General features: G+C 50.1%; 1 protein-coding gene across 1 annotated transcript in view; it reads left to right on the forward strand.

Moving 5' to 3' along the window:
• Positions 1-1,520, forward strand: part of OTOP1 (otopetrin 1) — a 34,710-nt gene extending 33,190 nt beyond the window's left edge. Inside the window, exon 7 of the mRNA XM_035726092.1 lies at positions 1,126-1,520. Within this exon, the coding sequence (XP_035581985.1) occupies positions 1,126-1,296 (171 nt within the window). The 3' untranslated portion in view covers positions 1,297-1,520. The remainder of the gene's footprint in view (positions 1-1,125) is intronic.
• Positions 1,521-14,338: the final 12,818 nt, after the last annotated feature.

The raw sequence follows: 14,338 nt of genomic DNA on the forward strand, positions 1-14,338 counted from the left end.
TGCCTGCCGCCGTGCAGGGGTGGAGGAGGAGGAGGACCCGGGGCAGGGAGACCAAGTGGGGGGACCAGTGTGTGGTTTCCATGAGCAGTAGTGACAATAGGTTACGGCTTTCGGTTTTACAAGCATGGTTGGGATTTTATTCTCATCTGAGCTGTGGGAGACCAGTGTCAGTGTTCGCATCTTACAGACGAGGAGACTGAGGGCTTGGAGGGGTCAGATGAGAGTCTGTAAGTGCCACAAACCCAGGTGTGGCTCCAAAGCATGTTCTCTTCTCCCCTGATTGGGGGCGGGGGGTGGTGGTGGGCAGGGCCTGGGTCAAGCCAGAGAGGAGACCACAGAATTCAGCGGCCCAGGCCCATGTGGCTGGGATTTCCCAGCACCAATGTTGGTGTGTGAAGGCGGGTGTGATAAACAGGTGACCTCTGCTATAGGCAAACCCTGGGGGCTGTGGGAACACATACGGGGTTCCTGCCCAGACTGAGTAGATCAAGGAGGGCTTCCTGGAAGGAGTAGTATCTCAGGGCTTGGAAGAAGGTAGGATTCAGTCAAAAAGGCAGACAGGGAGCCTGTGACAGAGGAAGAGGCAGGAGCAAAGCCCTGAAGACTTGGGGGAGAAAGGCACATCTGGCTTTCGGAAGCTGGAGTGAAGGGTGTGATGAGGGACATGGAAACGTGGACAGGTGCCCAGTCACTGGGCAATTTGGAGTCTCTCCTGAAGGCTGTCAGGAGTCACTGGAGAGTGACAAGCAGAGGAATGACAAGGTCAGATGTGTGCTTTACGAAGATCACTCCCACAGTGGGGTCAGGGGTGGATGGAAGGCGTCCGCTGGAGTTGGGGGGCCAGTTGGAGGTATTGGGGCATGCAGTTGGGGGATACTGAGCACCCGACTGAGGTGAGGGCTTTGGGGACGGAGAGAATCAGGTGGGTGTGAACAGCATTCACTCAGGATGGGGCTGAGGACGAGAGAAGGGTCAGGCAGGTGGGCTGCGCGGATTTGACCAGCTCCGTGGAGACATGAAATGCGGTGCGGAGACAGGTGTGACTCCGTGTCCCCGAGGCCAGCGCCTGGGGGTCACGTGGGGCTTCCGAGGCGGCTGCTAGAAGGGGCTCCTCTTCTCTTGCAGCTTTGGATCCCTCCTGCTTTTGGCTGCCGCCCCGAGTACGACAACGGATTGGAGGAGATTGTCTTTGGCTTTGAACCCTGGATAATTGTGGTCAACCTGGCCATGCCTTTTTCTATTTTCTACCGAATGCACGCAGCTGCCTCTCTCTTTGAGGTCTATTGTAAGATATAGTCTGCATCCACATCAAAGCCCAAGGAGTGACCTAACAAGAGAATTCACTGGAGCCACCTGGGAATGGCCAGGTTGGGCAAACATTGCCTGACAAAAGCAAGAAGGCTGCCTTTGTCTGCACCAGTTGTGTTTCCTGCGAGCTGGAATTGTCTTATCACCCCAGATGAATGTAACCAAGTTAGCTCAGCATCGATGAGGCAGCTGAAATCTCGCCTTGACTAGTTCATTCTGATTGAACCCAATTTATTTTACCTCCTTTTAAATGAGACCCTTTGTTTTAAAAGAATGGGATTCCAGGTTGGGGAAAGAAAAATGATCAGTTTGTTTTTCATAAAAATTGTTTTCTGTTATCATGTGACTACCTACAATTTTTTCTGAGTACTATAATCATCCTTACATCTTATCCTTCCCAGGGCTGATCAATGTAGATACAATCACGTTTAGTTCATATGGTATTTTCTGAATATGGTTAAGTTTTGGAACAAAGTTATTTTTATCATCTGGATGGGAATTAGTGTATAGATCAGTATGGAGATGTATTTCTTACCTGTAATTTTGGCACATTTTTGTTTGTGATCATTTGACGTTTTTTAAAAAATAAGTTTTACTGTTTTCTCTCTCACTGTAAATACATATATGTCTATTACAGAAAATGTGGACATTTTAGAAGAATAGAGAGAAAAAGACCACGTCGGATGTCACTGTTCGGTGGACATTTTTGCACACCTTGATGTATTTCCCTTAGCTGTGTCCCTGCACAGGATCCTTTTTCTTGTTGTCATTGTTATACTTGCCAGTGATGATGTGGCAGGTTCCATTTTGTATCTACTTTTTCACCACTTAACAATAGAGCACAAACCTTTCCTTCACATTGTTCCAAACTCTTTGTAAATATCATTTTAATCCTGTATTACAGTCATCAAGTGGATGTGCCATACTTAGTTTCCTATTGTTGGTTTTAGAGTGTTTATACTTTTTTGGTTTTTATAAGGGACTTTGCAAAAAATCTATCTTTGTAAAGCATTTCCTATATAATTGCTTCTATAAGACATATACTTAAAATCAGGATGCGTATTCCAAAGGTTATAAATATTTTAAAGTCTCTTAAGGAATAGTAATATTGGGAAGACCTTTGCATGTACTTTGCCATAATTATTTCAAGTTCATAATAAAATTAGTTTACTTAACCATCAATACTAATGTAAACATTTTTTCATCTGAGCATATTTTTTTGGGACAGCACAGGCAAGGGCATACTAAGAAACACCAGATTTTTTACATGACTCAAATACCTGATGTTCATTCTAGAGACAACTAAAGACAATGGGCAGATGTACTAAAAACAAAGTGAAAGATTGTCTATCATACCTTCTATTTAGGATGGTGGTTTTCAACCTGGTACCATCTTATCCCCTAGGGGACATTTGGCAAAGTCTGGAGACATTTTTTATTGTGCTTGCTTGGGGGGCTATAGGCATCTAGTGGGCAGATAGCACGGATGCTGCTCAACATCCCACAATGCACAGGGTGGTACCCACAGCAGAGAATTAGCTGGTCCCAAAGGTTAATGGTGTCGAGGTTGAGAAACAGTGATCTAGAGGTAATTGCTGTTCATTTTTGGCACCTCAGTACCTATCAGTACACACACACACGAATTATTTTTATATGTACTGAATTTGCATATAACTAGCTTCTTTTTTTCTTAATATACCAGCGTGTTTCTGAACTATTTTAGTATCCCCATGGCATGGATTCTCACACTATAGCATGTGTAAGAATCATCTGGAGGATCCTATTAGGTTTCCTGCCTTCCCCGCCAGAAGTTCAGGTTCTGTTGGGCTGGAGCGGGGCTCAGGATGCTTCAATAAGCATCTCAGGTGATGGCAACTCCCTTCTAGAAACATCTCCTCTGGAGTCCACGGATCCCAAGTCAAGACTCCTGAATGACATTCCTTGACATTGTGTCCTCTTCTGCAATATGACCTTGGCCAACTTCAAAGTACATTCCGTGGAGGGATGTAGCATTCCTTATTTAGTCAGACCCCGATGTTCGACATTTAGAGACATTTGATGGTTTCTTTTTTCTTCTTCTTTTCTTTTCTTTTTGTAATTATAAATGACGCTGTAGCAAGCATGTTCATGGCTAAGTCTTTTCATGTGTTGATAAACTATCCTGCACGAGATGACTGCATGTGAATGCCCATTTATCCAGAGGACCCCATTTTGGCTGGTGTTAATTTCCCCCTGTTCTGAGCACATTATTACAGCCCTAGGGCCTCCGCTTGTGTGGTTAGGGCTCTGCCAAGGAGATAAAGGGAATCACAGCAACGCTGGGAACGACTGACTCAGGTGTGGGGGTTTCAGGGTGGCCACGTGGCGCCAGCAGAGCTGGGAAAAGTCAACACAGTCTTGCTGGGCTCAGAATTTCTGAGGAGGGACCTTAAAGATGGATCATCTCTTGGCCCTAAACGAGTAGAGCCCGCAGCCTCAGGGATGGCTCTTACAGCCAGGCAGCTTCGACCCACAGGTAGTCAAGCATCCTGACTCAGCCAGCTTAGGCAGCAAGGGGAATTTATTACCTTAATACCAATGCAACTCACAGATGAGGAACCAGAGTGTGCAGTCAACAAGGTTCACGACCTCAGGGCTAGACTAAGAAAAACGCAAATTAACACAGTAATGAGATGCCATTTCCCATTCATCCGAGAGGCAAGGGTTGGCCCAATGTGAGGGAAAGGGAAGGCACACACACTGCTGGTAGGAGGGTAAATTGGTAACAGCCAAATGGGAGAACGGCTGGTGATAATCGAATAGGGCTGGAGGCACACATTCCTTGAGACCTGGCAATTCCCCTCCTCGGAGTGAGTGCCAGAGACACCCTCACTTGCATATGCAAGGAGACGTGTTCAGAAACGTCCCTTGCAGGAGTGCTTGTCATTGGGAAGAATTCAAAACAGCTGAAATGTCCATCAGTTAGGAGAATGAATGGATAAACTATGGCCAATCCCTAAAATGGAATATTACACAGCAGTGAAAAATGAGTGGGTTGGAACTATACGCAACAACATGAGTCATCCCTCAAGACAACGCTGTATCGACAATTAAGTATCATGATGGTATAATTGGCATGATACCATTAATATAACATTTAAAAAACAGGCAACACAATCTGATATTTCTGAGATACATTTATAGTAAAGTTACAAACATATGTGAAGAAAGAATCCCCCCATGTTCAGTGTAGTGGCCATCTGTGGGCTGGGGAGGAGGCAGGAGGCAGGACCGGGGTTGGGGACAGACAGCTGAGTGCATGCTGTGTCTGCAGTGCTTGATTTCTCCGGTAAAGTGACCTCTATAGAGGCATTTGTTTATATGCCTGAGATATTAATAACAACATGTGAAAGAAGGAGAAAAGAAAGTCAGCATAAGGAAGATCAACTTAGAATCATCAGAGAAGGTGAGTTTCCAACATTCATCCACTGTCGTTGGGAGGAGGGTGTCAAAGCCACCTTGTCTGGTCCCCTCCCCTTGTCTAGATCCCCCAGGTGGGGTAGCTCAATGCCGTGAGCTGTCAAGATCCCCTAGTCCTCACCCCTTGGATAGACCCCCCCAACCCTCACCCCTTGGATGATTCTGTGCTCATCAGGAAACTCAACATTGATTTGCCTTCCCGTATAGTTCTTCACTGTGGGGAGTGATGACCTAGGGTATCAGGAGAATCTGGCACTCAGGGTATCAGGAGAATCTCTTACTCTCCTGTTGTAACCTTGTATGGGTGCATGTTAGCTCGAGCTCATTCATCCCTGGCCTGCACCAAGCCAGGATTTCAACTCACGTTCTGTGGGGACCCTGGCTCTTGGTGAGGCCGAGTGGAAAGGCAAGAACTTTGGGGCTGGACACCCAGGGTCACCCCCAGCCCCCGTGGTGCTAGGCGTGCATTAGAAAATGCACCCCTTCCACAAGACATTTTGCAAACTCTGGAACTAAACGCCACCAGCACTTGCTGGTCACCTGTGCCCGGAGGTCAGATCAGATTCCTTTGTCCACAAGAACACCTGTCAGGAGCCTCTGTGCCACGTAACCCTGGCAGCCCACAGTGCACCTCTGGGATCTCTCTATGAGGCCGCCGCCTGGTTAGGTGAGCGTTACTATTACTCCATTTGAGTGGAGGGAACCTTCGGGCATGCTAGGGAGCATACAGGGCTAGCAAGTTGTAGCGGTGGACTATTATGCCCTTTAAAAACCCATCACCTTTTCCTATTAGCCATATAGTCTTAAAAATAATGTCAATTTGGTAAAAAAAAAATCCGTCAAACAATTGCTTGAGGATATGTGCGCAGAACAATCCATCAGCTGACAGAATATTTCCTTTTTTACCCAGTTACAAATTGCTACACTTGGCTTAAAATGGTGAAGGACGGAAGCTCTTGGGAAACAGCGGGTTTTTGGGCTCCGATGTGAGCTCAGCTGTGGAAGAACACGACCAGCAGGGGGCGCCAGTGCCTCTCCTCTGAGTCCTCACTTGTGCTTTCAGGGCAACGTAGAGGGAGATCTGGCGGCAGATCTCAGCAGCAGCCTCAAGGGGACCCAATAGGGGATGCGTGCAAAGTGCCCCGTCGGTGCCCCGTCCACAGCTTTGGACTCCCGTAGTGTGTGTCGGGGGTGGCTGTCCTCACTCCCAGGTGAGGGCTGGGAGCATTCTGGGTTCTCCTGCGGATGCTGAGAACTAGAGTTTCAACAAATGTGTTCCTTCCCCCTGCCCCCACCACCTCTCGCTCCCCATGGGCCATCCTTGTCCCCATCAAGAGGCTTTGCTGAACATGGTTGTGGGGTGTTCCCGTGCAAGGAGAGTCCCCCAGGTAGGGCAGGTGGACCATGGTCAGGGAGCAGGCTGGGGCAGCGGGTGGGGAGGACACTTTCACGGGGTCTGGTGGGGAACGGACAGTAACATTAGCTCCTCCTCGGAGCAGAGCCAGGGGACCACGGGGCAGGGGACGGGGGGAAGGGTGAGGGCCGTGTTTTGATGCTCAAAAGGAGAACTGTGGTATGCTGTTTCAGCCACATTAAAAACCATACATCGGGGAGCGTGTGTGCTATGGTGAGCGCTGTGAATTGTGCAAGACTGTTGAATCACAGACCTGTACCTCTGAAACAAATAATGCAATATATGTTAAAAAAAAAGAGATAGCAGGAAGAGAAAAATGAAGGGGGGACATCGGAGGGGGAGACGAACCATGAGAGACGATGGACTCCGAAAAACAAACTGAGGGTTCTAGAGGGGAGGGGGGTGGGGGGATGGGTTAGCCTGCTGATGGGTATTAAGGAGGGCACGTTCTGCGCGGAGCACTGGGTGTTATGCACAAACAATGAATCATGGAACACTACATCAAAAACTAAGGATGTAATGTATGGTGACTAACATAACATAATAAAAAAATTAAAAAAAAAAAACCCACCATCATAGTTTACATCAGAAATGTAAATTAAATCAAGTCACCTGCTTACTCCTCATTGGCTTCCCGTTGCTTTTAGAAGAAAGGACAAACTCCTGACTATGGTCTGTGGGGATCTTCACTATCTGGCCTCCGCTACTCCATCTTCTTCTTACACCAATCCCCTCCTCTGTCCCCCTCCCCCAGGCATCCCCACCCGCGGCCATGGCTGGAGCCACATACAGCTCCCTTCACTGCCTTGGATCCCGCAAACTTGGCTCCTCAGGACCTTTGCACATGCTAATCTCTCTCTCAGCTGAGTGGTTCTCTGGCTCCTTGAACTGGATCAGCCTCTTTTCATCCCTCAGGCTGTGTGTAGAGGTCCCTCCGTTGTGAGGGACCTGGTCATCCATCTAAATGGATCCCGCATGACGCTTCACCTTGGCCCCTTTACCATTAGTCCTTTACTTATTCGTTTGTGCTTATCCGTGCTGGACTCCACTGTCTGTCTTGTGAGGGTAGAGGCTTGGCCTCCTTCTCCCTCAGGCCTCACCACCGGGGTGGCTGCCCTCACAACCCAGACTATTGCAGGGCGTGGGGGAAGTGCCTGGAACACGGCGGGCGCTCAAGACTCGCGTGTTTCCATGGATAGTTTTTATTTTTATTATTTATTTATTTTAAATATTTTATTTATTTATTTGACAGAGAGACACAGCGAGAGAGGGAACACAAGCAGGGGGAGTGGGAGAGGGAGAAGCAGGCTTCCCGCGGAGCAGGGAGCCCGATGCGGGGCTCGATCCCAGGACCCTGGGACCATGACCTGAGCCGAAGGCAGACGCTTGACGACTGAGCCACCCAGGCGTCCGTCCATGAATAGTTTTTGAGGGCTTGGCAGAGATTCCCCACTGGCTTCTAGTACACACCTCTGGGTCCCTCTTTGCCTTTAAGGCACAAGGTGGCGCTCTAGGCCTGGTCCAGAAGAGCCCTGAGTTAGGAGGCGCTCCCCGCTCCCTGCTGCCCTCGGCTTGTTCTGGTCCCTGGAGGGAGCCGAGGGACCACCTCCGGGGAAGCTTACAGGTGCCTTCTGCCCTCCTCCTTGGAAGGGAGGAACCACTGGGGTGGGAAGTCTCCCTGACAACGGCAAGTGCTGCCTAGGTATCTCTGGCAGATGTTTCTGGAACAGCAGTTTTGGATGATTGGTCTAAGCCAGACATAATAAGCCCGCTCTCCCCTCAGCTGGAGGCTGGTATGGAGTGGGGCATGTGAATGGTTCTAGGCCAGGAGTTGGCAAACTACCCTCTGTGAGCTAAGAATGGCTTTTGCATTTTGCAAGGTGGTTAAAAAAAAACCACCTGCACAAAAAGATTATGCGGCAGAGACGTGGCTCTTAAATATCAACTCCCTGGCCCTTTGCAGAAAAAGTTTGCGGAGCCCCTGTCTTGACAACGGGAGGGAAGGGGGTCTCTGCTGGATGGTTCTGGAAGGACTGTGATCCCTGTTTAGAGAGCGATGAGGAAGAGGTCTGCCCTTCCCCCTACCTGAAGTGGTTGCGCTGGAGGGGTGAGCCTGAGGGGGCGGGGTCTGCAGCATATACCCCCGCCCCCTGATCCATCCAGGGAATGCCAGGGAATCACAGGTGTCCCTGCTTCCACGGAGGTCAGTCCTTCGCCCGCCCCACCTGGCAGACGAGCGCATCGCCCACGCACTGAGCAGGACTGAGGCCCACAGAGCAACAGGGTGAAGGAGGGAGGGCAGCTGTGCCTGGCGGGTCCCAGAGCAGGAGTGTGACTCTGGGACGAATGGGGGAGGGCATGCCTTCCCCGACTGGGCACAGTCCCCAGAATGCAGCCTCTCCAACAGTGTAAGGTGATGTGTCATGATGATTGTTAAGGCCACAGGCCGTCCATGAGTGACAGAAACACATGAAGGCTCCATTGCCGGTGTTCGAATCAGGGGCTCTTTGGCTGCTACGCTGGACCCCGAAAGAAGTCAAGATTCCAGCAAAAGAAGGTGGGATTTTCTGGGGAAGCGTCCTGCAGGTGCACGCAGAGCTGGGGCTGCCCCAGCAACAGGTCCCTGAGGAATGGTGCTTCCGAGGGGTGGGGCAGGGCTCAGGACAAGGCTTGAGGGCAGGTTGGGTCTCTGCTGTGAGCTACCTTCGTCCTGGGCACCTGATTTTCTCCTCTGTCAGACATCGGCAATAGAAGTGCACACCTTGAAGAGTCACTGGGTGATGAGCTTGGATGATGTGTGGCAAGCCCACGAGTCTGGTGTGCAGCGAGCTCTGTGAAGGCCACGTGGGTAAGCTCAGGTCTCTGCCTCCAGGATTGTTGCTGAGTGCAGACCAGATGTCTGTCTTCCCACAGGGGTGGTGCTGCTCCAAAAAACCCTCAGATCGCTGGTGCCCTACATGGCCCGGGGAGCCTGAATCAACTCAGTGAGGTTGCCTTTTGCAGCATCCCGTCCTAGCTGAGCTCTGAAGGGGCTTCCATGCTCTGGACGGAGACCTACGAGCGGGGAGTTACGGGATTGCCCAGGAACACACACTATGAGCTCCTGGGGATGGGGACGGAATCCTCCTCTGTACAGTGTTGACCTGAGCAGGAGCTTCACAAATATTAATTATGGCACATGCTGTTAACTGCCCCCTCAGCATCAATCCTTCGCTTGCTAAGAAAACCCTGATTTTGGTCGGGGAAGCCAAGTGCCCAGTCTTTGGTGATGAAGCCGAGCATGGGCATTCTGTTTCCCGTGACCTGATATTTGAAACTGTTTGCAGTCTGCCTTGGAGTTAGGGGCGGTTTACTTTTGGCTAACATGACCTAAGGTCCTCCTAAGATCTTTTTTGTTGGTGATACGTAAGAGACACATTAAGAAAACTCCCCCTGATATAGCTTCCCCCCCCCCGCCCCATTTTGCTCCTGGAGTTTGAACTTGGTCATGGTGCGCACAGCTGTAATAGCCATCCTGTGACCATGAGGGTCCAAGGGCCCAAAGCCACGACACCAAGAAAGGTGGAACATCAGATGAAAAGAATCTGGGTCCTCAGCTACGTCACTGGGCTTCTGCACCAGCCCCTTGCCTGTTCCCTCTGAATTTCCCGTTACGTGAGAGGACCAAATGTCTTTATTGCATAAAGCCATGAGTAGGCAGACTTCCTGTTACTCACAGCTGAAAGCATTTCTAATCAATGTCTTTGTTTAAATTTTCTTTTATTTTGAAATAATTTCAAACTTGTGGGAGAGTTGTCAGATGACGAAATTTCATACACCCTCCACCAGCTTCACTGAGTGTTCTTGACCACATGGCTCTCTCTCTCTTGCCCGCACATTATGGGATATGATATGACACACTCATCTCTTCCTGAAGCCCTGAAATGTGGTTGTGGGCACCCTGCTCCTCCCCTCCTAACGTTTCAGCTTGCATTCTCCAAGAAGAAGGAGAGTCTAGTGACTGAACTCAGGAAACTTAGGATCGATGCCATACAGTTGTCTAATGGCCCATAACTGTCAACTGTCAATGGTTTAATTGTCAATAACTGTCTAACATACAGTCCACACGATCATTCTGCCAACTGTCCCTGTAACATTCTTCAAAGGATCTCTCCCGATCCAGTCGGCATGCCTCTGTGTCTCCTTCACTGGGGACAGCTCCTCTTCCTTTCTTTGCCTGTTGGGACATCAGTACTTTGAAGAGTTCAGGTCAATTGTTGACAGCGCCTCTGTCTGGGCTTGTCTGCTGTTTCCCCAGGGGGCAAGGACACTAGGTAAGGATGCTGTGTGCCCTCAGCGTGTCCCGCCACGGGGTACTCGTCGTCTCTCTGCCCTATCCTGGTCGTGTTAACTCTGTTCACTAGTTAAGGCAACCCCTTCACGTCGGGGAGGTTGTATAATTCGACATACCTTCATTTCCATGCCTCCTGTGTCTCTGAGCTGGGAGAGGGTGGAGACCTAGGGGCTGACCCTTGGGCTTGAAGAGGAGGCCTCCAGGTCACCATCAGTGGTCATGTCCTCGGGGCCACTTTTCCAGCCGCAGGATGGATGCGGATGGCTCATTGCTACCCTTCTGCCCAGGCTCTGCTGAGCCAAGCTGAGCGCACTGGCAAGACTGGCACCTGCGGAGCTCAGGTGTGTCCTGTAACCAAGGAACCAAGACTTGCTGGGCGTAAAACAGAGTTGAATCTTTTGACACCAGCTGTGGCAGCAACACCAAAGTCCTGACTGTCGCTCCTATAGATTTTGCCCTTTGTCTCAGAGAAGCAAATCCAATAGAAAATGATACCTTCCAGAAAAAGGAGAATGGGTGAGTTCAAACAAGAATATTTGCCGACTAGATTAGGGAAACCCCCTTTGTGCTAAAATGTCCTAAGTGAATCCTCGTGGTACAATTTTGCAGGAGTCAAATGTAGGGGGAGGACCCCTTCCTTGCTGCCATCCTCTGGGGCAGGGCTCTGGCAGGGATGACAAGAGAGGGAGCTGATGGGCTGCCTACTGGCTTAGAGTCCATGCTGACGAGGCGGGCTTCCCAGGCCGATGAGAGACTTCTGGAAAATGTGGGAAAGAGCCGGGGTGAGCGAGGGCAGCCACTCACTGCTCACACAAAACCATCGTCCCAGCAGACAAATGGCTCCAGGAACCCTCCCCGTGAAGACAGGAGAGACATGGTCCTATAGCAACCTGGCTGCCTGGTGTTACTCTGCACATATAGTGTCTTATTGATAGAAAACTCTTGTTTCCAAAAATGATGAGAAACACGTTTCTTTTTTTGTGTAACAGAGGAAAAAGCCTTAGAGTTCTGAAAAAGCTACCCTTTCACACATGAAGCTCTGTGCCTCTGAGCCCCTGTGCATGCTGTTCCTTCTGTTAGGAATGCGCCTCCACCTGGAATGCTGGTGGATTCCGTGCATCCTCCAGCTTAGGTGTCTTCTCTTCTGCGTGGCCCTTCCCCGTCCTGCCTGCTCCACCGGGCAGACCATCTGCTTGGTCTCAGCCACCGCTGAACCATGTTTGTTCCCTGCGCTAGGCAGGGCCTTTCCAGTTGCAGTTGACCATGGAAGCTCAACTCAGGCACGTGGTAGCCAGAGGGTGATTTATTGGCTTTTGTAGCTGCAAAGACCGGGGTACGAATGGATCTAGAGGCGCAGAGGTGTAGTTTTCGCCTCTTCGCCCTGTCTCTTTTCCCTCTTCTTCTCCTCCTTCCTTCTCTTCTTCCTCCTCCCCTCTTCCCCCCCTTCTCCCCTCCCCCTTCCCCCTCCCTTCCCTTCCAATGTCATGACTGCTGCATTATAAGCCTTCCCAGGGGTCTGCTGGAGTGCAGACACTTGCTCAGTCCACATGGCTATGGTTTGTATACAAGTCCTCAGCAAAGCCTTGTTGAATGAATGAATGGGTAGATGGAACTCGGGACTCAGACCTACCTGAACACAGATGCAAAACTGTGTGCGTGGTGCGCGTGTGTGCACCTCTGGGGCTGAGCTCTCTGTCCGTTACCGTCACGGTGTTGGGCATGGAGCCCTCTTTCCCCCACTCTCCCATCAGTAAAGATTTGCCAGGTACCCACTCACTGGCTTGGGGAGATCCTATCTGAATAAGACCCAGTTCCTTGATTTCAGAAGTTCAAAGTCTAGAGAGCCAGTAGCCACACAAATGGCTAATAATTCAGCATCATAACTGCTGCAGTGGGAGCTGACAGAGGGTCTGTGGGAGCACGGGGCCCCTCTCAGCCCAGAAGCCAGGAGGGCTTCCTGGAGAGGGGCTGCTTAGGTGAGCTGAGAGAGGAGGGAAAGGTACCAATGTGCCTGAGCGCTCCACGCAACTTGGAAAGCCATGACTCATGTGGTCCAGGCTCTCGGCTGTGCTGTGTGCCGGAAGAGAATCCCCAAATTCAAATAGTTTTCTTGCATTTCTCAACTTCTGTGAAGGCAACAGGCAATCCTTCTCTGAAATTCCCCCTTGTCTTTCCTTTCCTCTCTCCTTCATGCCCCAGTGCCTCACCTCCTTCACAGTGACTCTTGCAAAACCCTGCCCTGAGCTTTTAATCCTCTCCGCCACAACCCTCCCCCCGCCCCCGTTGCCCCACCTTTTCTTTGTGGGCTCTTTGTTTTGAAGACCAACATAGTCTCTTCCTTCTGGGATGATTCCCTCCTCCTCCAGCCTCTCAGGTCCAATAATGCGTCCACTTTCTGGCTCCATTACAAAAGGCAGGACAGGAGGCTCCTCACAGGGCAGCCCAGGGCAATGAGCTGCACAATTCCAGCCAGAGCGAGAAGGGGGATTCCGAGCTACTCACAGGACATGCTTCGGTCTCATCTCCCTTACCTTCTAAACTACTATTATTAACCTGTTTCGAAGAGGAGGAAACCGAGGCTCAGAGAGATCAAGTAACTGGCCCAAGATCCCACAGCTAGCAAATGTCTGCTTTTCTTGCCTGTTCTTTCTTCCTGTCTTCCCTTTGGTCCACAGAACTGCGATTTCAACCCAACGAGGGACTTCCCTAAATATCTTGTCTAGATCACTCCCCACTGTTACACTTTTCCTTCATAGTGCCCGTCACAGTTGTAATTGTACATTTATTTGAATAATTCTTGTACTAAAGTCTATCCCTAATAACCTCATAGAGGGAAGGGACACTATAATTTTTAAACTCCCTTGTATTCCCAGCGAATAAAACAGCATCTAAGATGGAACAGGTGCTCAGTGAGTATTTGCCAAATAAAAGTACAAGGAATTGAAATTCAAACTTGTCTCCCAAACCCAAGTCCCTTTCCGACATCCTAAGTTGGTGTTTTCCAGGAAGACAAGACAGGGCGGAGGTCATTCCAGGGTGAGGGACTGCCATAAGACCCATTAGGGAAATTACAATTACCGTTTTTTGTTTGCTTGCTTGTGTTTTGTGGTGGTCGTGGCTTGAATCCAGGCTGTAGGTGGAGGAGCAGGGGCAGGAGAAGATTTGGAGCAAGGGAAAGTTGATTAAAAGACTTCAAAGAGCTTACCTGAGTCCAAGGATCAGGGATTGCAAGGAGATACTGAGGGTTTTCCACCTGGGGAATGACATGATCACAGTTACATCTGAGAAAGATTGCTCTGCCTGCCATCGAGTAGAGGGCTGGCAGAGGATCAGGGCAGAACCTGGAAACTAGCAGAGTGTCGCCATAAAACAGGGTGGAGAAGACACATTCTTGGATGGGGTGTCAGTGGAGAGAGGAGCAGACTAGCTCCTAGGAGATGGGGAGAGAGAGGAGGTAAGGATGACTCCCTAGTTTTAGGTGCAGGTCCCTGGACAGATGGTTTTTCCACTTCCATCAGCAGAAAGCACTGAAGGGAGAGAAGATTGGAGGGAGAAAACGCTGGAGAAGGCCAAGTGCGCTGAGTCTCCAAAGTTGTCTCCAACAGCTTGCAGGTGTTGGTCCAGGGTGCAGATGGGGACCAGGGTGAATGGGGCAGGTGGGTCTGAGTGGAGAGAGAGATTAAAGAGGGGATGAGAGAGGCCAGTCCCTGTTTCTAGACCTCGGTGCAGGGCGCTGTACACCTCAGCCCGTTCTCTCCCCAGCTGTCTTCAGCTGAGCTTCACCCAGGCAGAAACTTGACCCTTCAGAAGCGGAACTTGTCTGC

Source organism: Zalophus californianus, chromosome 2 (assembly GCF_009762305.2).
Source record: "Zalophus californianus isolate mZalCal1 chromosome 2, mZalCal1.pri.v2, whole genome shotgun sequence".
NCBI lineage: Eukaryota > Metazoa > Chordata > Mammalia > Carnivora > Otariidae > Zalophus > Zalophus californianus.